Consider the following 24376-nt stretch of genomic DNA (forward strand, 5'->3'; position numbering starts at 1 on the left):
ATAGGTGGAGAGGTGGAGAGGTGGAGAGGTGGAGAGGTAGATAGGTGGAGAGGTGGAGAGGTGGAGAGGTGGAGAGGTGGAGAGGTGGATAGGTGGAGAGGTGGATAGGTGGATAGGTGGAGAGGTGGAGAGGTAGAGAGGTGGAGAGGTGGAGGGGTAAAGAGGTGGATAGGTGGAGAGGTGGAGGGGTGGATAGGTGGAGAGGTGGAGAGGTGGAGAGGTGGAGAGGTGGAGAGGTGGAGAGGTGGAGAGGTGGATTGGTGGAGAGGTGGAGGGGTTGGAGAGGTGGAGAGGTGGAGAGGAATGGAGAGGTGGAGAGGCATGGAGAGATGGAGAGGTGGAGAGGTGATAGGTGGAGAGGTGGAGAGGTAGAGAGGTGGATAGGTGGAGGGGTAAAGAGGTGGATAGGTGGAGAGGTGGAGGGGTGGATAGGTGGAGAGGTGGAGAGGTGGAGAGGTGAAGAGGTGGATTGGTGGAGAGGTGGAGGGGTTGGAGAGGTGGAGAGGTGGAGAGGAATGGAGAGGTGGAGAGGCATGGAGAGATGGAGAGGTGGAGAGGTGATAGGTGGAGAGGTGGAGAGGTGGAGAGGTGGATAGGTGGAGAGGTGGAGAGGTGGAGAGGTGGATAGGTGGAGAGGTGGAGAGGTGGAGAGATGGAGAGGTGGAGAGGAGGAGAGGTGGATAGGTGGAGAGGTGGAGAGGTGGAGAGGTGGAGAGGTGGATAGGTGGAGAGGTGGAGAGGTGGAGAGGTGGAGAGGTGGAGAGGTGGAGAGGCATGGAGAGATGGAGAGGTGGAGAGGTGGATAGGTGGAGAGGTGGAGAGGTGGAGAGGTGGATAGGTGGAGAGGTGGAGAGGTGGATAGGTGGAGAGGTGGAGAGGTGGAGAGGTTGAGAGGAGGAGAGGTGGAGAGGTGGAGAGGTGGAGGGGTAAAGAGGTGGATAGGTGGAGAGGTGGAGGGTTGGAGAGGTGGAGAGGTGGAGAGGTGGAGAGGTGGAGGGGTGGAGAGGTGAAGAGGTGGATTGGTGGAGGGGTTGGAGAGGTGGAGAGGCATGGAGAGATGGAGAGGTGGAGAGGTGGAGAGGTGGATAGGTGGAGAGGTGGAGAGGTGGAGAGGTGGATAGGTGGAGAGGTGGAGAGGTGGATTGGTGGAGAGGTGGAGAGGTGGAGAGGTGGATAGGTAGATAGGTGGAGAGGTGGAGGGGTAAAGAGATGGATAGGTGGAGAGGTGGAGGGTTGGAGATGTGGAGAGGTGGATAGGTGGATAGGTGGAGAGGTGGAGAGGTGGATAGGTGGAGAGGTGGAGAGGTGGATAGGTGGAGAGATGGAGAGGAGGAGAGGTGGATAGGTGGAGAGGTGGAGAGGTAGAGAGGAGGAGAGGTGGATAGGTGGAGAGGTGGAGGGGTAAAGAGGTGGATAGGTGGAGAGGTGGAGAGGTGGATAGGTGGAGAGATGGAGAGGAGGAGAGGTGGATAGGTGGAGAGGTGGAGAGGTAGAGAGGAGGAGAGGTGGATAGGTGGAGAGGTGGAGGGGTAAAGAGGTGGATAGGTGGAGAGGTGGAGGGTTGGAGAGGTGGAGAGGTGTAGAGGTGGAGGGGTGGAGAGGTGAAGAGGTGGATTGGTGGAGAGGTGGAGGGGTTGGAGAGGTGGAGAGGCATGGAGAGATGGAGAGGTGGAGAGGTGGATAGGTGGAGAGGTGGAGAGGTGGATAGGTGGAGAGGTGGATAGGTGGATAGTTGGATAGGTGGAGAGGTGGAGAGGTGGAGAGGTGGATAGGTGGATAGGTGGATAGGTGGAGAGGTGGAGAGGTGGATAGGTGGAGAGGTGGATAGGTGGAGAGGTGGAGGGGTGGAGGGATGGAGAGATAGAGAGGTGGAGAGGTGGAGAGATAGAGAGATGTATAGGAATAACGGACAAACTGTTAAAACTATGCTGCATATATACAGATATATATATAAATAAGATATAAAATTAACGAAAAAAAACTGAACAACAAGTCAGTTATTTAATGCCAAACGGTTTGGAAAACTGAGAGACCATAGGCGTACGAGGCGGGGGGGCAGGGGGGCAGACTGCCCCCCCCCCCCAAATTTCCAGAGGACAAGAAATTCGGGCAAAAGTCCTGAAAAATTCGGGCAGCCTAAGAGGAGAAAAAATTGTTCTCCTCTTAGGCTGCCCGAATTTTTCAGGACTTTTGCCCGAATTTCTTGTCCTCTGGAAATATATATATAAATATATATATATAAATATGCAGTAGCTTGCCCGAATCTTTTTCAAATTTTTGCCCGACAGTTCCATGATTTTCTTTATTTAGCATCATGATGCCCGAATATTTCCGTGTAACACCACCGTAAGCGCAGTTCATCTGGGCAACCACGCTTTTTGCACGATCAATTTTGTTTCTAACTAGTCAATTGTATACCTGGACCAAGGGCGGCGGAACCGGGGGGCACAGGGGGCACGTGCCCCCCCCCCACCCCACTTTTCCTCAGGTTAAAATGTGCCTGTTTTCTACATAAAAATTGAGGTGCCTCAAGTTAGCAAGAGGCCAGGGAACCAGAATGAACACTCGGGAAGGGCCGTTTCCGGCCATCTGAGGGGTTTGTAAAACCAACAATTTTCTAGTACGCTCCGCGCCAACCGATGGTGGCGCTCCGCTCAGAGAGTCGTGCATACAACTTTGCAAATCCTGGCTAAGCCCGTGACTTTTAATGAATTTTTTCTGTGGGTCAAACTCAAAGCTTTTTCGAATGGAAAAAAATTGTTAAGATATTAACAAGAAAAAAACTATAATTCGGAAGATTCTTACATTAGCATCTAGCATGATTTCTCTTTTTTTTTCATTTTTTCATTTTGTCTCAAAAGAAAACTTTTTCCTTGTTTCCCAATTTGCGCATTGGATATTGCAGTGCTAGTATGCATATTTTCCTTTAGGGGGGTGGGGGGCGTTGATGGAGTGATTTGTATACACAAATAAGATAATACAATAAGAGTTATAAAGGGTACTTATAAGGCTGCATCAGTCTAATCGAATTTCTGCAAAGTGCCCTTTGATGTCGGTGCCCCCCCCCCCAGATTAAAGTGCTTCCGCCGCCCTTGACCTGGACATCCCCAACATGAGTGTATATAAGAAACATTTTCTTTTTCATGGATGGTGGTGGGGGGGGAGGAGTGCCTACAAGCCTAGAAGTACAGGTTTATCATATTCTTTGTTATATTTTTTTTATACTTTTTTTGTGAGACAAATTGCAGTCTCACCCGACACAGCGACATTATCCCGCCTACGTGTCGTTGAACAATGTATGTTTTTCTGGAGGTAGCTCATTACTGTGTTAAAATAATAAATAAGGTAACTAAATAGGAGCTTAAAAAATATACTGTCCCATATTTCCCCTTAAAAGTGATGTTACCATTTTTTCTTCTTCTAAATATACCAAATTTTTGGGGAAGTGTAAATTTCTAAAACGTGAGATTATAAAATAAAGAATGTTTAGATGCAACTTGCAAGGCCTCAGAAGTGCCGTTTCCGGCAATCTGAGAGGCATTGTTTACCAAAAATTTTCTTGTACGCTACGCGCCAACCGATGGTGGCGCTCCGCTTAGATAGTGTCACGGGAACTTTCGGGCACAAAAAGTTCTGCCCCCCCAAACTGAAATGGTCCCGTACGCCTATGTGAGAGACCTTTACGACTTGATTTTCTAACAGCCACTGACACGGTTTAGCATATTTACAGTTCTTCGATAGGCCTATAGGACACCTTTAATAAGCTTTAAAAATAATTACTACCTAACAACTTACCAGAAAATAATCCCGAAAACTGCATCGAAAGTCCAATATTGACTAACTCCAAGGTAACAACCGTTTGGTAATGGTCCACACAAACTGTTACAGGAATCATAGAAAAGATGGCGGAACTGTTAAGGCCTTGGCTTAAACCACTTATGAAAACAAGTGTTGCCATAACCAAGAAATCGCTAGCGAAAACAATGCTCAATAGAGACACTCCTGTAACAAGGAACGGATAGAAACTTGAAATCATTGCATTTACTTTATAAAATTTGAATAGTAGCAACGTAATTACTCTACCGATGCAACCTCCTATGCCTCCGAATGTAGATAAAAGGACCGCCTCGTCGCGAGGTAGTCCTGCCGATGTCCCGAGGGAGAACAGAAACAGGGCCCACGAAAGGAATATATAGAATCCGACTGTTTCGAATAAGAGCAAAATGGTCAGGTTTTTATGACGAAATAATGTGACAAACTCCACATAACAATCCCAAAGCCATGTCCTTTTGCCGCCGTCACCTTCAGGATGGGATAAAGCATGATCACTTATCTGGATATCTTCAATATCATCCTGTCCTACAGTAACGTCACGATTATGGTCACATTGTTTTGGTTCCGGCGGGTCTCTTATTGCGACTCCAGTTAGAATAACATTCCAAACGAAAGCGCCGAACAAAATCAATGCGTTAGAAAGACCATACTGATCGACAAGATACTGCAAAAGCAAAGGGATTGTCGCTACACCGAGATAATCGAATAAAGTTATGAAAGAAATCACTTTTGGGAGGACCTCGTTGTCAAAAGAAGAACTCAAGACAAGGTAGCTAGAAAGAGTAGCAAAGCCTAATCCAATACCTAGAGTAATGAATAGATTTAAAACAAATATATTAGCGTTATCAATATGTTTAATATTACGTACAAAGTACAAGAATATAAAAACTACAAGATCGAGGGATTCATTGCTTCCTAAAACTGAATTTACGTGTTGGATAGGAAGTTTATAGCAAAACAATAGTCTCGCCCTTTGAGATAAAAGTCAAAACTTCGACATAGAAAGGGAGAAACTCGGAAATAGCAACATTATAATTTGATTCCCACTGCAGTCATTTCTGGGCCATCGGCAACGAGTAAAACAGATCTTACCACCAACTTCTACATCGAAAATTACTAACCCCCTAAACGCCAGTTAGCTTGCAGGTATATTTATGACGTCACAAGTATGTAAGTACCATTGTCTACAGCCTTGTGGTGTAGCGTAAATGATTTCGTATACCAGTGTATGGTGGCATACTCGTATTAGAGATCAATCCGCCCGGATGTTCTCCTTAAGGAAAAGTGCCAGAATGCAGTTATAGGAGAACATCTTTTTTGATATGTTATCAATCAGGATCTGTTATTTTTTTTTGGCTTGCATGTTGAAGAGCATGTTCAATGGAAGTACATGTGGTGAAAAATTGGGTCAATTGAGGCAATTTTAGAACCCTCCCAAGAGCAGCGTACGAAAATTGTCTACTACTGAGTGAAGAGGTTTGTTTACAAGTGACAAAAACTTCAGGCTCGGATATCAAAAAAAATCTGCACGTTCATGATACGCCTAAATTGATGGTGACATGATCGGCCAACTTGTCAGCTATCTAGTGATGGGTAGCGTGAAGCTAGTGAGAACTTCTATCTAGAATTAGAGACCACATTACTTTTGTGATTTAGTGTGTAAGTCAATGGGGCTTATCATGGGCGTATGCTACCTTAAACTCACCAGAGATCGCAAACCCGAAGAAGACCTGCCAGACATGATTCATATAAAACCCACAGAAAATGTATCCGACACCACTAAGGATGCCTCCCAGTATACACATAGGTCTGCTTCCAACTTTGTGTAAAAGAAACAAGGAAAACGGAGCTACGGAATGAACAAAATGAAAGGTTATAACACGTACGACAATAAAAAATATAATAAATAAATAAATAAAAAAACAAGCAAACAAACATCATTTTAAAGAAATTTGTCTGGTGGAAGATTTGAAACATTGTTCTCATATTCTGAATTTTCTCTTTCTAAACTATGTGTAAAATGTCCCCGTTCGAAGTTTTCTTCTTGTGGAAATCTGGCTTTTTCAAAAGCACCGTTTGTTCGAACGCATCAATTTGGTGAATGACGTATTGCGGGCAAATAGGCAAAACGAGCGACTTGAAGTAAGCACTCCTATTTCCGCAACAAATACACTCTCGCATATTCACGCACAGTTAATTGCCTAATATAGATATCACGTACACATCGCGAACGTGAGTATACAGTATACCATGCCCAGTTGGTATACGTACACAGCGTTGCACTTAATACACTCTCACACTCAAACCCACCGTTCTTCGAAATCGCTGAAATAAAATTTACGGATCAAGTTTACAGTAAAAAGAAGCTTCTTAAAAATCACGTGAAAAGTATCTGGAACATTGAAAGGTGAAACATGGCGGAATCGTTGTCAGAAGCAGAATGTAGTACTGGACGTGGGCGTCAATCCTGGGGGACAGGGGGACATGTCCCCATGTCCCCCACATTTTGAATCGGAGGGACACAATATCAAATGTTCCCCTACTTGTGTATATTTTAATCCACTTACATATGGGCCTTCTGGGTCATAATTTGTTACAACTCTTATATTCCTCCCTATGTAAAATTCTTAAAGATCGCGAGTTCAGTTAGTCGACAGGAATTTTGTGATTTCTGTACATGAATGATGGATTTGTACCACATGCGCTGTCCAAATGGCTCATTTGGCTATGCTACAAGCACGCGATACGTGTTCCATCTAACACACATAATATGCATACACAATGTCTGAGTGAAAGGCCACCAACAAGTTCGTAATGTATGCTCTTGTATAGCTGTATAGTAGTGACAGAAAAAACGGGAAGTTTGAAACTTTGTAATTTTTATTTTAAGGCTTTTTTGGGTGGTAAAACTTAGACAGGGGCGGGATTTGAGTTGTGATAGTGGGGGGGGGGGGACCTGCCAGCAAGACTATCTAAGCGGAGCGCCACCATTGGTTGGCGCGGAGCGTACAAGAAATTTTTTGGCTTTACAAACCCTCCAGATGGCCGGAAACGGCACTTCCCGAGTGCTCTAAGCTGCATGTGCCCATCCTTGAAATATGGATCTCATGTCTGCAATTGTATCTAGATAGTTAATTATCGTTTAAAAATTTGAAGAGGATTGATAGTAGAACATATGGTCAGATGGTGATGTACAACTTTTGTTATACGTCACTATCTAAGAGGAGCGCCATCATCGGTTGGCAAGGAGCGTCGAAATTTTCGATGAAAGGTACCCTTAGATTGGTAAAATTAGCACTCATATAATAGACTTTAAATTGCATCTAAACAATTAATGAACGTGTGTAAATTTAGGGAGGACGGATAGAAGAACTTATATGGTGATGTAAAACTAATGCTATCAATATTTAGGCGGTGCACCACCATCAGTTGTTGCGGCGCGTCGAAATTTAGACCCCACTTTTTCATGGGGGATAAGCCCCTCAAGTCCACCGGTTCCGTCGCCACTGAAGTCGAGGCGGGGTGAATTTTTGGATTTTACAATGCGACTAGGTGCAACATGGAGCAATATTTACGGGTCATTTCATAGTACTGGCTGAGACTTTGAAAATGAAATTATTACCTGGCAGTACCAGCATTATGTTTGAACTATTGCAAGATTATCAGGCAACATAGAAATGCATAATAAATACTTGAATGTTACTTACGACTTACTAAGGGCTAGATGACGTCCGCTGACACTTTCATGTGTGGCGAATCGAACTGAATGACACGGGGTGTGGGGGGGGGGGGTGTCATGTGTCAGTGTATTGAATTTAATTATTGATATACCCAATATGCAAATCTGGCTTTCGTAAATCGTTTTTCTGTATTTAGTTATTCAACGCATTCAGTAGAGCAGCAACGTTGAAAATCAATTCCTGAAGCTAGCACTGTAGCACATGCCGCGGATTCATCACATGCAGAATTGAATCGCTAGTGTGTTAGCTCCAGGATTCGTAACCTGTGCTGCGAACCATTTGCTAGCTCCAATTATTCTGCATGCTACATGTTACGATGTTCAACACAAATTCGACTTAGATTCGAAACAAATAGGCCTGTTTGATAGAGCTGTATGTGGGGGAATAATTTCGATTAGGGTTGTGCACATTTGTCTGCAAAAACGACACAAAGTGAACTAAGGTCTGCGAAAAAGTGGGGGGGGGAGGGGCAAATGCCCCCTCTTGCCCCCCGTAATTCCGCCCATGAACTTAGACGTAGTATGTGCAGTGAGTCTGTTGGCGAACGGGGTGCCAAGGTGATGGCCCAAATAAGGTGAACTTAAGGATCACCCGGCCCCGATCATCTGGATAATTAGGCCTGAACTAAGTCACGGGGGCAACCAGTGCAAACGCTTATTTTCCAAAGCGTGATAAAAACATCAAAGCCACGAAATACTGGACATGAATTTAGAGGGGAAATCATGGTCAAATGTAGAATCCCTATATGGAACGGAAAACACGGATTTTGTTCTCAAACTCAAATGATATCTGCTTTTACAAAGCAAAAGTTTGTCGGACGATGTTTGTCTTATCTGAGTACTGTAAGATCTCAGAATGTTTGCAGCTGGTTATCAGTCAATCAAATCATCCGAAAATTTGTTTAATACTGCATATTTCTCTTATCCAGATCCACAATATATGGCGTTCATTGGTCTATACTATGCATGATGACATTGCACGACATATTAAATTGTGTAAAAAACGGTTTTCTCGAGAAATACTGTCTCTTAAGAATTGGCTGCTTCTCTTAGCAATGAACGACATTGTTTTAATTAAAGCGTGTTAGGCTGGGTAGAGGCATTTGGGGATTGCATGACACGTGATCGTGGATAGTTTGCCACTGATTTTTAAACAATTATTGATCTCACTAGGGTGATTAGTAGTATTTTGTTATATCCCTTAGTTTATAAGTTATGCATGTGTTATGGGAAAATCATGGTAAAAATGCAGAATCCCTATAAGGAACGGAAAAACACGGATTTTGTATTTGTCGACGGTGCCCTATATTGCAAATTTATTTAAATATTTGTGTCCCCTGTTCACAGCGGCCGGATGCACGGAAGCGTTTTGCTTTGCGGAATAATGACAATATGTATCAGGTTGTTCCAAGTCGGTGGATAAGAACCCGAAAATAACATGAACCAGAAACACAGCAAGAAAGAAATTATAATCTTTCAAAGGTATTCCAATTCCACTTGTTTCAAAGAATGATTCCTACAATACTTGGAAATATAAAATCAGATTATTGTCATATTTCTGCATCGCTTGACACGTTAAAGAAGTAGAATTTTCCTTCTTTAAGTTGCTAATCAGAGCACCGATACCCACTTCGGTTGTCGGTGGCTCTGCAAATATCATTTAAAAGTCTAGAACACATATGCTTGGTTTCATTACAATTTCGGTTTCATGGAGTTATTAATTTCCATATTTTTTTTTGTGCTTTCTTTCAATATCCTTGGAACTAGACCAATATATGATGGAAAAAATCTTTCAACTCATCTAATAAATTTATGTCATTTTTTTGGAATGGCTCTCATCCGCTCACGTTATTGAAACCGTTTAACCGAGAACTATGCACCGGCTATATGGGCCGAAATGTTGGGAAAGTTGACCGTACTTACTAGCTTTGGGATTACATCCCAAAAAATAATCTTTTGCCAATTGCGTCTATTAATCTGCAAATATTACAGAAAATCATCACGAACTTCTAATTTCAAATGCGTATAGATGTGACCTGAGGGTCAGAAAGCAAGTTTGAGGGGATGGAAACTGCTATTTCCGAGCCCCAATGATCAGCTAATCAGAATCGGAGTATAGTTTTTTTGGGCCTACGGTACATAGGAAAATAATTCAGTTCATTTTATACACTTAGCTTAGGCTAAGCCTAACACAACAGGATAAACATCAGTTTTGGTGAACATTCTAATTTATACATTTGCTTGATATGTACTGCAAATATTTTTTCCTTTTAAATTCATTGTTTGTGTGTGTATAGACCTCTACCATACTAATTAGTCTATGAATGACAGCAATGGGATATAGTAATGTTCTACTTGACTTCAAAAATACATAAAAGTCATATAACAGCACAGTAGTGTATGATCAGAAGCAAATATTTATCTGTTGCATTCAAACATTTTCGAGCAGATGCGTCTCTGCGACACACGTTTCAAAATCCTAGTAAAACACTGGTTCTTGATTGGTTTACGTTCGATATCAGATTACGATATATTACGAATATTTAATTGCTAACGGTCTACTTTTAACCTCATTTAAGTTTAAGTGGCAGCACTGATAACGCTTATCAGACTAGTTGTAAAAGCTGGCGCCTGACTATTTTTTGTTCATTTAGGAGCCAATAGCTACCCCTCCCCCCTTCTGTAAGCAGTGGTGATTAATGTTGTTAACTGGGTGAGATCAACCAGATTGATTCTTAGTTTGTGGTTCTTTGAGCCCGACAATTTTTTGATCCATATCTCTTGGAAAACATTGCCCATGGCTTGTGTATAATGTATTCAATTGTCTACAAAATAATACATGAAAATATGCCAAATGAACGGAGAATATCTAATATTTCAATGATCAAGTGCATTTTGATCTCTGTTAGCAGATAGTATAAAGTACGAAAACTTTTTACAAATTTCACAATATGATTTGATCATATACAACACTTCTACCAGCCAGATCAGTTTCTTGAATCTGTGGCCCGAGAAATGTTTTAAGCCGCTACATTATTCAATATTCCCCCAGTATAAGACTATAAGGCCATATTAGATACATTCAACATACAGAAAGTATACATATATACAAACATACATACACGCATACATCCGCATATTCATCCACACATATACGCACACACCCGCACAAACACACGTTTATACATACATATACATATGATATATGCATGACTTATAAGGGCTCCCCTATGAAATCTGTTACAGAAAGATGCTACTGGTATTAAATTATGTTAATCACAATGTGTTATTCTCTATTCTACCTAACTAATCAGTTATCACCCGAGCTTGAAAAAAACCATATATATAACCAGATAATGCCATAATCACGAAAGATAGCTATCAATGGAGGCTTTCTATTGTTTACAGAATCATAATCGGGTTGCCGGGTATGAATGCGACAGTTTTATAAAGCTGGCATATACAATAAATATATATATATATATATATATATATTTATATATATATCTGTATATATATATACATATATATATATATATATATATCTGTATATATATCTGCGTATATGTGTGGATGAATATGCGGATGTATGCGTGTATGTGTGTTTGTATGTATGTATACTTTCTGTCCCCCTACCCGTGACTACGGATCGACGCCCCTGGTACCGGGAAGCTTAGGCTTCGTAGAATTGTTCTGTTGTTAGCTTCTCAGTAGCCTACATGCGAACATTCTTCGCACAGTAGCTGGACAGCGCAATGTAAACAACGAAGAGTCTGCTGTTCAAACTTATCTTGTGGTACACAAAGACCACATGCATTTATAACAAATTTCACGCAAAATTAAGGAAGAAATTTATCTGTATTCAAACGAGGTTTTTGTTGCGACTACTGCAGGAACTGTATGTAGCATGGGTTATGTCGCATTCTACATTTGCCCAAATGGCGTCACGCTCGCAATTGTTCAAACTATATTGAAATATCCATCCTAAACGATTAAAAATATCGTTTCACTGTCAAACGCATTATTAGCGTCATCATACTTTGAAAACATGTTTGTAAATTTGTTGATCATTTTTTTGAGCTTTCAAGGCCTATACCAGACAATTCTTTTTAGGTTTAACAAACTTGAACATAAGCTATAAGATACATACAGAGGTCTGTGGACACGAAGGTCAGGGGTTCGGTTCATTCCTTGACTTGACCTGAGTCCCGAAACGGACGAAAGCGCGGGTAAATCGGATCAAATAACCCTAAAAATGTCTCACCTTTCTTGAAATAACTGCAGGGCTGGTACACGATTTCATAGCGTATATATCAAAACAAAAAGCAGCAACCGCAGAAGCTCAACTATAAGCTTCTACAAGAAATTTGTTTTGATTGTCATTATTTCTGAACAGTTTGTCCATTTATTTATATATGTGCAAAACATATACATGGGAGAAGTAACAGTGTCATTTCCTGTCTTCACATTTCCTTTTGTCCCCTGAAATCCGGTGACTATTTCCCAAATGGACTGTCGTTTCTACCTCATTACTAAAGGGTGTATACGAATCCCCCTTGAAATCCCCCCCAACTAGTTCCCAACATTGTCTTATTCTCTTATTCCGGTATATTTCCTTCAAAGTAGAAACACTGCCACGAATTTATGATATACAATAGATCATTGTACTTATTACTAGGGATAAGCTATGCCCCCATTGAAAAATCCAAAAAAAAAACAAACATTATATGCACTTCGTAGTTCTCATTCATTCAAATTCATTCAATAGAAGGAAAACGTACAAAAAGGATTCCTCTGCTAAATCTGCTAAAATGATGTGGATATCAGGTTTGAATTGCGCTAACCCAAAATTGCTCACGAAAATTGAAACCCCCCACAGTAACAGACTGTCCTGTAACTTGTTTACAATCGACGTACGACAGAAACACGAATCGGCTCCAACAATATATTACGGAATGCCACATATTTCATATTTCAATTATATAAATTTAGACGTGCTTGTATGATTTAGGGAATGCTTATATTGTTTGGGGCATTTTTGATACATATGGCATTCCGTAATGTCGTATTCCACCCACACACAAACTGTTGAAATGTTAAAATTGCAAATCTGCCTATAGTATTAAATTTGACAGAGAATAACGTCGAACTCGATAAGAAAGTCTGAATAAAAAGTACATATATGAATTGCTCAAGTCTCCCATGATGTGTACAATAATAGACAACAATTATTTAGGCAACGATTGAGTTGTATTGTAATACTTAAGAACTCACTAAATTATCATGTCTATTTGTATAAAAGTCAATGAGTCAATAAAGAGATGCAAAAAAATAATAGTATCCCACGGGTGGCATTATTTCCCACAACGGCGGGAAAATGTTGCTACTCATACAAAAACGCATACTGGTAATGAATAATAACAAGTTGATAAACTAATATCATGATCGTTGCATATGGCCTAAATTTCATTATTAAGTGAAAGCTTTACAGAAGGCCTTTTTTTTAAGCCGTCACGTGACGACAAAATTATTTTCCTGAAGACATTTGGTTCGCCATCATTCAATAGTTATATCCACATAATAGTTTTATCCACAACATTTCAGCAGATTTGAACAAAGGCTGTATGAGGAGTAGCACTATGGTTTGCAGTAGCAAAAACATTGTATAAAATATAATCGCATACATGAATACTGAACTCACACAAACCACTGACGACATTTCAGCTAAATCGAAAGAAAACTGACGAAAAGGCAGTCATTCAAACACGGTGTCAAAAAAGTGGCAGAATTTCGACAGACTCGCACGATCGCTATTGCCCATCTGAAATGCTTTCAGCTGAACTAATAAACTTGTAAGAGAATTTCTTGAATGGCTAAAAGAGAAGACATAGAATTGAGTCTCAAATAATAGGAGTCCACGGTCACGGTGAATGAGGGACGTTTAGTTAACTGACAGTTGATTACTAAATGACTATAGCTAGTCTATACTTACATGTAACGTACGCTACGCCATTTTGCAATGCTATGGCCCAAGCAATAACTGAAGTTGAAGTGTCCAACTTTCTTACGATATCTTCAAGTATAACACCGTTGGCCTTGATGGTTCCGTTGAATAAGAACATACGGAAGATTACAGTAATGAGGAGGATTAATCTATCTGCAAACTTCGCCATCATGACTTAATGTGAGCCGAATTAGTCTAACGTCTTTTCGCGGAAACCCTACTTGATGGAATGATAGAACAACCAGCAAAATCTGCAAAAGCCTTTCAACGTTGAGGTACTTCAATATCATCTGTCAAATATTCTCAGCGTCAATGGAAGTTACGTGGTCAGGTGGTCACGCGGCAGTTGTCCCATTTCTATCTTCTCACGAATGAAGGAATATGTTGAAGAGGGGTCGTGGGGACGTGAGGTCGTTAAGGCGTACCTTCATGTAGGGTGGTGGTTCTGGTATAGTCTTCCCCCTCCCCGAAAAAATAATTCATGAACTTGAAACGGTCAGTTGTGAGGCATATTTAGACTGTCAGTTAGGTCTGTTATTAGCTGTAAAAGCAACTTGCTCATTAATATAAATAAAATGCGTGTGTGGGAGAGTGTGTGTGTATGTATAAGTGCGTGTATGGGTGTATGATTGTGTGTTTGGGTTTACGGGCATGCGTGTGTGCGTGTGTGTGTGCGTTTGTTTTTCTATCTGACCGAGGATTTGAACAAAAGAATTTCAGGTCCTCAGTTGCGATTTGTAAAGAATCACCACGTCCTCGGAAGATTTCTATTGTATGGGGTATTGTTAAGGTTAGGGTACGTGGATTTGAACAATGGAAAATACAATGGGGTCCTCGGTCTGAATGTAATACAAACATGTGTGTGTGTGCGTGTATGTATATATGTAAGGGCAGGTGTGTGTGTACGTGTGTGTTTGTTGTAGGTTACGTTATACTCGTATACTTCACAATGAATGATTATTATGTAACATGGCTATATCTAGACAGGTCGTATCTTCATTTCAGTGTTTATGGTGTGATAATCGTTTCCCGGCAGATAACGCCAGAATATACTTGTATCGACACCTACCACTTGATAGTCACCTTTAAGATTAGTAGCTGATACGCATTGTCCGTACCACCAGGCATTTTCTTCATCACGTCAAGTGTTCTCGTCGAAGGTCTTGAAGGTATGGGTCACCTGACTTGTCAGAGCAATACCAACCTCGTCAGGGAATCATTCTGTGAATTAAGCAAGAAAATCACTCTGAGTCATATTAAAGACACATGGAGGCTATACAGTAACCTTTAAGGTATGCTATATTTGCCCCAAATATGCCAGCGTTTTCAAATAAATCAATATTTTTTATTAACAGGCTGTTAGGAATTAACCTCACTTTTATAATTTATAATTTTATAATTTTAGGTTTACAGTCTTGTTCAGGGCCAAAGCCCTCGCACACGACTTTACAACTGAACCCTGGTCATTGGTAACTTGTCACACCTACACACCAAAGTGTGCACATTTCAATCAATCTCTCCTGGCAACACAGTGCACCACAACAACGTGTCCCTCGGGGGACTTCCAATAGGGTGCAGCCGAAAACCGGCGCAAACATCTATATTTACAAGTTACATCGCAATTCCCCATTTATACACCTGGGTGAAGAGAGGCAATGGAGATAAAGCGACTTGCCCAAGGACACAATGTAATGATCTGGCCAGGGCTCGAACCTCAGGGGCGTATCCAGGATTTTCCAATAGGGGGGGCGTCAGGCATGAATGATCGCCGTCATGGGGGATGGGTCTAAGGGGAGGGGTGGACAATTTTTGCTTTCGAAATAGGGCTGAAATTCAAAATGGTGCCATATGCATGGGCGGCGATCCGTACTTCCGAGTGGGGGGGGGGGGGGATATGACCTTGTTAACTATCTAAGCGTAGCGCCACCATGAGTTGGCGCGAAGCGTACAAGAACATTTTGTGATTAACAAACCCTCTAGATGGCCGGAAACGGCACTTCCCGAGGTTTCCAAGCGGCATATACCCAACTTTAAAATAGGGATGTCATCTCCGAAATATCTCATAATCAGGATCCAAAATACCTTTTTTTTAATTTCGGGTGTTATTTTGGGAAAATTGCCCCTGTCAATCCTGTTTCAGGCGCAACGTTAGAATGTTCGAGAGCTCTTTTATATTATTCGATGAAGAAAATGGCCTCATGCAGGCTATTATAGGCCTATACACATGCAATACACAATTACAGATAGTTACATTCCTAGGTACCGATTGCTAGGGCATCCAGGTTAAACGTGTATTAAGCATTACCCTGGTAACGAGATTCTCAGCTGTTCGAGGGAACATGTACGTGTGTAGGCCTACTATAGGGCCTATATGAATACTATGAGGGTGCATATATGTACTATATCAATACCGTGGGCGCAATAATACATTTTGTTGTTATAGGGCCAATGAAGCCTACAGTCAACTATTCTTGCTTTATAAAGACGCTTTATTTGAAAAGATCGCACTGCGTTTATGGTAGGCGAGAAATGAAGCTAAAAAAGAGCCGTACATTAACGATGATGCATAAATGTAGGCATGAAGATATTCTTATCCCTGGCATTTGGTGGGGGGATATGGTGTATTACATCCCCTCCACCCATTTTCATGGGGAATATATCCCCCTTCCCCCCCCCAGGATCGCCGCCCATGGCCATATGTGATCCATTTTTCGACCTTAATAATAAGCAACATTTCCAGTAAATATGGACACAAAATGCACAATTTAGTATGGCTGGCATGTCACTTAGTGTTTATAGTGATATTACAAACACAATTACCATCTATGTTTCTAAAACTATTATGCCGCCGGACTTCGCCAGAACCTTTTTCTGGCAAACAAAAAATAAAGCATACGGGAGGGGTGGGGGGGGGGGGTTGAGCGATCACCGACATCTCACTTAAAGGTCGTCATCAATTTTTTTATTTTTTTTGGCTAAACTTTTTTTTTTGGTGACGGCCAATAGGGGGGGGGCGTGCCTGTTGCGCCCCCCTGGATACGCCGCTGAACCTGTAATCCTTAGATCACAAGTCCACTGCCGTAACCACTTGACCACAACGCCCTCAGGAACAAACAGTAATCTAGTGTACTTATTTAGAATATCTGAGGAAAATTTAGAGAGTAAACATCTCCCTGCAGGAAAGTCATTTTTGAAAACGTCTAGTAATTATAGTATGCTGGAAAATATTAAAATAGCACGTTTGTTGTTATTAATGGGAGGCGCTATTACAGTTTAGCGAATTCGTAAACGTAAGCCTTGTTGAAATTCTTCTAAAAACCATTAATTGGTCAAACTCTGGTGTCAGATTTCCATTCTTCTCTTTGTGCATTATCTGTTTACCCAGTCATAAAGGTATTTTCTGGTCACTCTGTGATCACATCCTGATAGAGAAAATTTCATGAATTGCTGACAGGCAAAAGGTCTGGCCTGTTGGCCTATAGCTAGCTGTTGATCGTACCTATCTTTAATTGAGTTTGGGTTACAGAGAGGTGCACAAAGCCATTGTCTAAATAGCCGTTTTCCAAACGGGATTGAGCACCGGTCAAGGCGCTATAGTAAAGTTCCATCCTGCTCTCCTATTTTGCAAAATTTCAAGATTTGCGAGAGACATTCTAGAACCTGTGAATTTAAGTTGAAGATTACTGATGTGAGACTGGTTTGAATCAAGTATTAATCCTTTACAGTATGAATGATGTTTTCACTATCACTTGTAGGAAATCTATCATCATCATATTCTGTTATCCTGTTAGCTAGGCTACAATTTCTAATAGAGAAGATGTATTAGGCTACCTTATTTTCAAGCTCCCTTTTGTTCAAACTGTACCATAATGATGAGACAATCATATGAATTCTTACTGCAAAAACATAGTAACATGTTTTGTATCTAAGGGGCGGTACTCTTCAAAGCTACACATAGATAGCAGTTCCTGTTCCAGTTTTCATTCATTGAGACACCAGATGCAGGCACCAAGAGCTGACTGACAGGGCCAGTTCATACTCACTCTTTGGTGTCAAACCAAGAGAATCACCATGTGGAGAAATTATCATTACAAATGGTAGACTGTTTCATTATTTATTAAGCAAATCTCTTGATATTAAGGATTTAGAAGCCAAAGATGTTAAGTACCGAATGGAATAAAAGATGCAGATGACTGTAGAAAAAAACACTCATTGTTCCTTACAGTCATCGTGGTAGCATGAAGTTACAAGAACAACATCATCAGGGTTCTGCCCAGGGGGGATTGAGTGCCGGCAGGACTATCTAAGCGGAGCGCCACCATCGGTTCGCGCGAAGCGTACAAGAAAATTTTGGGTTTTGGAAACCCCCCAGATGGCCGGAAACGGCCCTTCCCGAGTATTCTGAGCCACAAGTAGACAGCTTTGAAATGAGATCTCATGTCTGGTATTTTTCATAATTAATGAAAAAAGTTAGGACAAATATCTGGAGCACCAGAGTACAGACCAGCCGGTGGTGCCTATTAAATATATCATTCAGGCTGAGATGATAATTTTAGATGGACAGTTATTTACGACAGTTATGATATACACACTGAGCGACTAACGCTGCTTCTCATATAGTGAATACAAAATCTGAGTGTAATTTCATGTACAAATAAACAGTAAACTAGTGAATAACTCCGATAAACTGCGCGATATCATGCAGTGAACCTTCGAACAGCGTTTATTACTGCATTGTTACTGTACGTTAGACCCTCCGGCTATGGAGCTGTTTTTTGGAGTTCCTATCGAAAATAAGTGCCGGTCGGAAAAGTCACTCAAGCAGATTGTGGCGGTCGGTAATTCAGCGTGCTGGTCGGGCCCGACCGGCGCCGACCGGCAGCGGCAGAACCCTGCATCATTAATATGAGTACAACAGCATGAGTACAAGTACTGTACAACAGCATGAGTACAAGTGCAGCAGCATTAATACGAATACAATAGCATGAGTAAGAGTAAAACAGCATGAGTACGAGTAAAACAACATGAGTAAGAATAAAACAGCATGAGTACCAGTACAACAACATGAGTACGAGTAAAACAGCATGAGTACGAGTACAACAACAGAAGTACGAGTACAACAGCATGGGTAGGAGTACAACAGTATGGGTAAGAGTACAACAGCATGGGTACAAGAGCAGCAGCATGACTTCGAGTACAGCAGCATGTGTACAAAAGCATTAATACGCGTACATCAGCAATTCCCCTTGGTATGAGTAACAAGGGCAGAAGTTCAAGTTTCTAAGCATGAGTGCACATTGTTACTCTTGCATTAGTATCTATACTATATTTCCAAAAATTCCCAGGGAATTCAGGGCTGCAAGTTTTCAACAACAGTTACAAATTTGCTAAAACATGACACAGGTATATAAAAGCAAAGTCTACAATCACTGAATAAAGATTCCATTTATATCGTACCCAATATGTGTTTAGACGGGGTCATGTGCAATGAAACAAACAGTTAGAAAGCCTAAGCTGTTAACATATAACACATATTTACACACATACAAATCAATTCTTAGGCAAACATACTTAAGGTTTCATGTTAGCAACGTAATACATGATTTTATTTAGGCATATTTCGTTGGAGAGGAATACCACAAAATAACATTTTTTTCCCTTTTAATTGGCTAACATCAAGAACACTGACCCTCTGAAACCGTCTTTTTGATAACGTTTGGCCAATTTTGGATGTTGTCATCTGCATCTTTCTTATCTCTCACTGAATCTTCGAAACAATATTTATCCGACAAGACCTCAGGTTTTTTGAGCGCTTGAGAATTCACTGCCAGGTACCAGTTTGCCTTTCAGCACAGAGAGAATATTATTTTGAATGATATGATGGGAATTCTGAGACAGTTTCCCTCTTTGTAGTAAAACCTTCAACACATGACAAGAAAACAGATAGTGACGGTAAAATGGGCACAAAAGTACTTGTCATGTAGAAAGAAATAGTATCACAAATCATATAAGAACTTTATAAATAGTACAAGCCATAACACTACGTCCCACCTCCCAAATTACTTATTACTATGAAAGTTATGTAATTAATGATTCACTAGCAATTTGACTGAAGCTGAAGTGAAACCATTTTACCCATATACACCAGATAAAACAGTTTAATGATGTACCTAAGATACCTCTGGGCAAAAAGTAAAGACTACATAATATAGCATAGAAAAGATACAAAGTTGTGCTTTTCATACTGTTCATGTTAAAGATAGCATTTCATCCCAGCAAATATACAGTTAAGATTAACAGTTAGGTATATTTACTTTTTCCTGTAGGTATCAGGAACGCATCTAAGAGAATAATGTTATATATTACACTATAAAGTTCCACTGGCCGCAGTCATGCAGTTTTTAAAAGGTCGCAATTTACCAGCAGACTGAACTTTTCCTCATCGTTTCCTAAGTGGTAGGAAGAACCAAGGAGTAGTGAATACATCATCAATCCAAAAATAAAGAAAAATATGTACCTGAGCTGGCGAATGATGTGAAATCAGTGTCCTAAATCTGGAGCTGTGTCTGTCATCTCTGAACTGACCAATCTAGATGAAATTAAAATAATAACATTTTGGAAGTAAAGACAATCTGTTATTATATTTCATATCACAGGATCATTCATGTTTCATTAATTGATCCCATTATTATTTTAAAGAAAAAAGACAATGAAATTAAAGCCAGTTGGAGCAATTTTGATCAGAATTTCTCTCCATATGCGTAACAAGGAATTTTATTTTAGGACTAATTTGTTGGCATGGAAAGTCAAACATATTTTTAAAATCTTGAGAAAACATGACCTTCTGAACGGTACACTTGCTAAGATAAAAATGTGTTAAATTGTTTTGTTTTTAAAATGTTGAATAATGCACAAAGGTTAGCTTCATTAGATGACCCTAGCCACAGGTCTGTGAAGGGGAGTCAACATTTTTTTTTTTAATTTACTGATCAATGTTGCTTGTGGAACATTACGCCAAGGGTAAACACAAAATAAATATTCCAATTAGAAGATTTGTTCTTACCTTCATGTAAATTAAGCCAAGCTCCTTCACTCCTACCTCACCATCCATTTTTAAAAGTTCGTAGAATTTTCCCATATACAAAAGAGAAATATGAAAAGCATATATCCTGCTCTTTATGACACCGATAAAGCCATCACCCTTAGAATACACCATTGTCTACTTCACCCCAGGTTCCCATATTTTTTACCTCTGCTGACCTCTGACAGTGCCTGAAGAAAATAGGGTTCATCAAACCAATATAAAGCACCCAGAGTATGAAGTACCATCAAAGTTTCTGTTCTTGGCATATTTTGTTCACAAACGTGGTATACCTAGAACTCTGCTTACCACAAATGAACTTGAACTCCGACGCCCCAAAAGTATGGATATCTAATCTAAATAGTATCCACAAACTAAATGATTTTCATTGGAGAGGCCTCTTTTCCCTGAAACACCTAACCTAGTTAAACAGTGAAAACACCGAATGGGCAGTCTACATATATAAAGTCATATCCATAACAACATTTTAACAACTAATCACATTTACTAATGTTACAATTACTTACTAAGGTTATGTGAAATTAGCTCGTCACAGCAATCTCCGATAACCTGATTGGTTCATTTAAATAGCATTCGCTTACTACGTTCCTTGTCGAATGTTATTTGATGTATCTAGAATCATTCAAGCTCTATCTATCTATCTATCTATCTATCTATCTATCTATCTATCTATCTATCTATCTATCTATCTATCTATCTATCTATCTATCTATCTATCTATCTATCTATCTATCTATCTATCTATCTATCTATCTATCTATCTATCTATCTATCTATCTATCTATCTATCTATCTATCTATCTATCTATCTATCTATCTATCTATCTATCTATCTATCTATCTATCTATCTATCTATCTATCTATCTATCTATCTATCTATCTATCTATCTATCTATCTATCTATCTATCTATCTATCTATCTATCTATCTATCTATCTATCTATCTATCTATCTATCTATCTATCTATCTATCTATCTATCTATCTATCTATCTATCTATCTATCTATCTATCTATCTATCTATCTATCTATCTATCTATCTATCTATCTATCTATCTATCTATCTATCTATCTATCTATCTATCTATCTATCTATCTATCTATCTATCTATCTATCTATCTATCTATCTATCTATCTATCTATCTATCTATCTATCTATCTATCTATCTATCTATCTATCTATCTATCTATCTATCTATCTATCTATCTATCTATCTATCTATCTATCTATCTATCTATCTATCTATCTATCTATCTATCTATCTATCTATCTATCTATCTATCTATCTATCTATCTATCTATCTATCTATCTATCTATCTATCTCTATCTATCTATCTATCTATCTATCTATCTATCTATCTATCTATCTATCTATCTATCTATCTATCTATCTATCTATCTATCTATCTATCTATCTATCTATCTATCTGTCTGTCTGTCTGTCTATCTCTCTGTCTGTCTATCTGTCTGTCTGTCTGTCTGTCTATCTGTCTGTCTGTCTGTCTCTCTGTCTATCTCTCTGTCTCTCTCTCTGTCTGTCTCTCTATCTGTCTGTCTGTCTGTCTATCTGTCTGTCTGTCTATCTCTCTGTCTGTCTGTCTGTCTGTCTGTCTATCTATCTATTAAAACAATGGATTTTAAATAAAAACAAACATCAATCCAAAATATATATACACAAAATATTACACAATGAAAAAATGTCTTGATAGAGCATTCTATATTAAATGATGTAATATATAGAACGGAGGATGACATGGCAGTCAAAATCTGTGCTCTATACATTAAAGACACGTGGATTAAACTATGCTTTAACTAGCAATAAACAGTCAGGTATATAAATCTGACACCACTTCCCCCCCCCCCCATAGACACTTGCATTGAACTATGCAATAACTACCAATACAAAATCAAGTATATAAAACTGATAACATTGCCCCCCTTAGACACTTGAATTAAACTATGCAATAACTAGCAATCCTAAGTCAAGTATATACATTCGACACCAATGTCCCCCGCCCCCTTGGACACCTGGATTAAATTATGCAATAACTAGCAATACTAAATAAAGTATATAAATGTGAAACCACTGCCCCCCACCTTTAGACACTTGGATTAAACTATGCGATAACTAGCAGTACACAATAAAGTATATAAAACTTACACCACTGCCCCCGAATAGACACTTGGATTAAACTATGCAATAACTAGTAATACACAATCAAGTATATAAATGTCATACCACTGCCCCCCCCCCCATATATATATATATATATATATATACATAACGTTGTAACCAGATATCTATTTTGAATAATATATCAAAAGGCAATGCAGAATATGCTCAAAGCCTATTTGTCATATTGGTCTGAATCAAACGCAAACTGGATGCAATCGTCTTATTTTATGTGGCAAATAATATATTTTGAAACTTTATATCCTTGATAATGGAATAATAAAGACGGGGGTCAGTCCAATGTGTTTCCTCTTTATTATTTGTAGAAAAGAGGATATCAAGAGAGCTTCTACTTGAGCAGACTGCTTAACATCATTCTAACAGCTCATTTGTGTGTCTCTCTCTATTCCAGACCCAGATCCCATTTGAAGGAAGTCTTGGCCCCCTCTATAGTGGAAGAGTTCCCCGGGCTAAAGGGGGATGTTGGTATTGGGTTCGTGAGTATTGTCATCCTCGCCCCAGTAGATCCCAGGGAGAAGGTTGCACTGACTAGCTAAATTGGTCTCTAGGGACAGTTGATATTTCTCACCAGAAAATCCACAAATAGCACAGATTGCAATTTGAGACGGAATTTATGACAATTCAGAAAAATCTAAAGAAGATTTGTTCACCCTCTACGTCTCTTCCCTGGTCCGATGAAAGAACTGAAATTGGTCTCATCTCGAAATTTTTGTTCCACAAACTGTTTTAATTGGAACCTATACTACATCGAGGCATCATCACTATGCCTAGGAGATTAACAATGGGATGCTGTATGTGTCAACATCAGTTTGAACCAATGTCTTTGCAATAGAAAATTCCAGTTTGTTACTTAGCATGAACCAGTATGGTATCAATTGTTTTCCTCAGGAAGCTTGGTACACTCCCAGTATTGGGAAACATGCTGCCACTGGGTTCCTTGAGGAACGACTCCGGAATGTGAGGAAGAGATCTCTGGACAGAGTTCCGAATCAATCAATCAATCAGAAAACATTTATATAGCGCCAAAATCAACAAAAGATGTTCAAAGGCGCTTGTCCGAAGGCACGAAGAGAAAAAGAAAAGAGAAACCGAAGGATTCTGCTGAGCCGCAGGATAAAATTTGCTTAGTCAGTTCATTTAATTGCAGCACAGAGCATTTTTTCTTCAAGATGAGGCATGTATTTTCAATGATGTGAAGCCAGCAAACGGAGGGGGTTGACCGGTTGAATCAATCTGAGGGCTGTGCTTTGGTATATGCCGAATTCAATGACTGAAATGACGTTCAAAATAGTTAGTGTAGCATCGCACGATGCTCCTCCGATGAGTGAGATTGCTACACAAGTTTGTTTTCGCACATAAAACTATTAGTAGAAAACATTCTGGCCAAAGTAAAATTGGAACTTGTTACACAAGGCACCAATTCAAACATAGTTTGCGTGAATGCATTTTTCCATGCACATAGAAAAAAGTTGGAAAAACAAAATCAATGGTTTAACGAT

At 39.8% G+C, this 24376-nt stretch overlaps 1 protein-coding gene across 4 annotated transcripts in view; it reads right to left on the minus strand.

Annotated features, from left to right (window-relative positions):
* The window catches only part of LOC139984830 (monocarboxylate transporter 2-like), a 43516-nt gene that overhangs the window by 8671 nt on the left and 10469 nt on the right, over positions 1-24376 (minus strand). Inside the window, exons 1-3 of one of the 4 annotated variants that reach the window (XM_071998928.1) lie at positions 14647-14714; positions 5540-5683; positions 3796-4638 (exon numbers count right to left, since the gene is read on the minus strand). In XM_071998928.1, the coding sequence (XP_071855029.1) occupies positions 3796-4638; positions 5540-5639 (943 nt within the window). In that variant the 5' untranslated portion in view covers positions 5640-5683; positions 14647-14714. Of the gene's footprint in view, positions 1-3795; positions 4639-5539; positions 5684-13274; positions 13481-13565; positions 14080-14646; positions 14715-24376 lie in introns of those variants that run through there. The other 3 variants (XM_071998925.1, XM_071998927.1, XM_071998926.1) reach the window with 3 other exon arrangements.

The sequence above is a fragment of the Apostichopus japonicus genome, chromosome 17 (genome assembly GCF_037975245.1).
Source record: "Apostichopus japonicus isolate 1M-3 chromosome 17, ASM3797524v1, whole genome shotgun sequence".
Taxonomy (NCBI): domain Eukaryota; kingdom Metazoa; phylum Echinodermata; class Holothuroidea; order Aspidochirotida; family Stichopodidae; genus Apostichopus; species Apostichopus japonicus.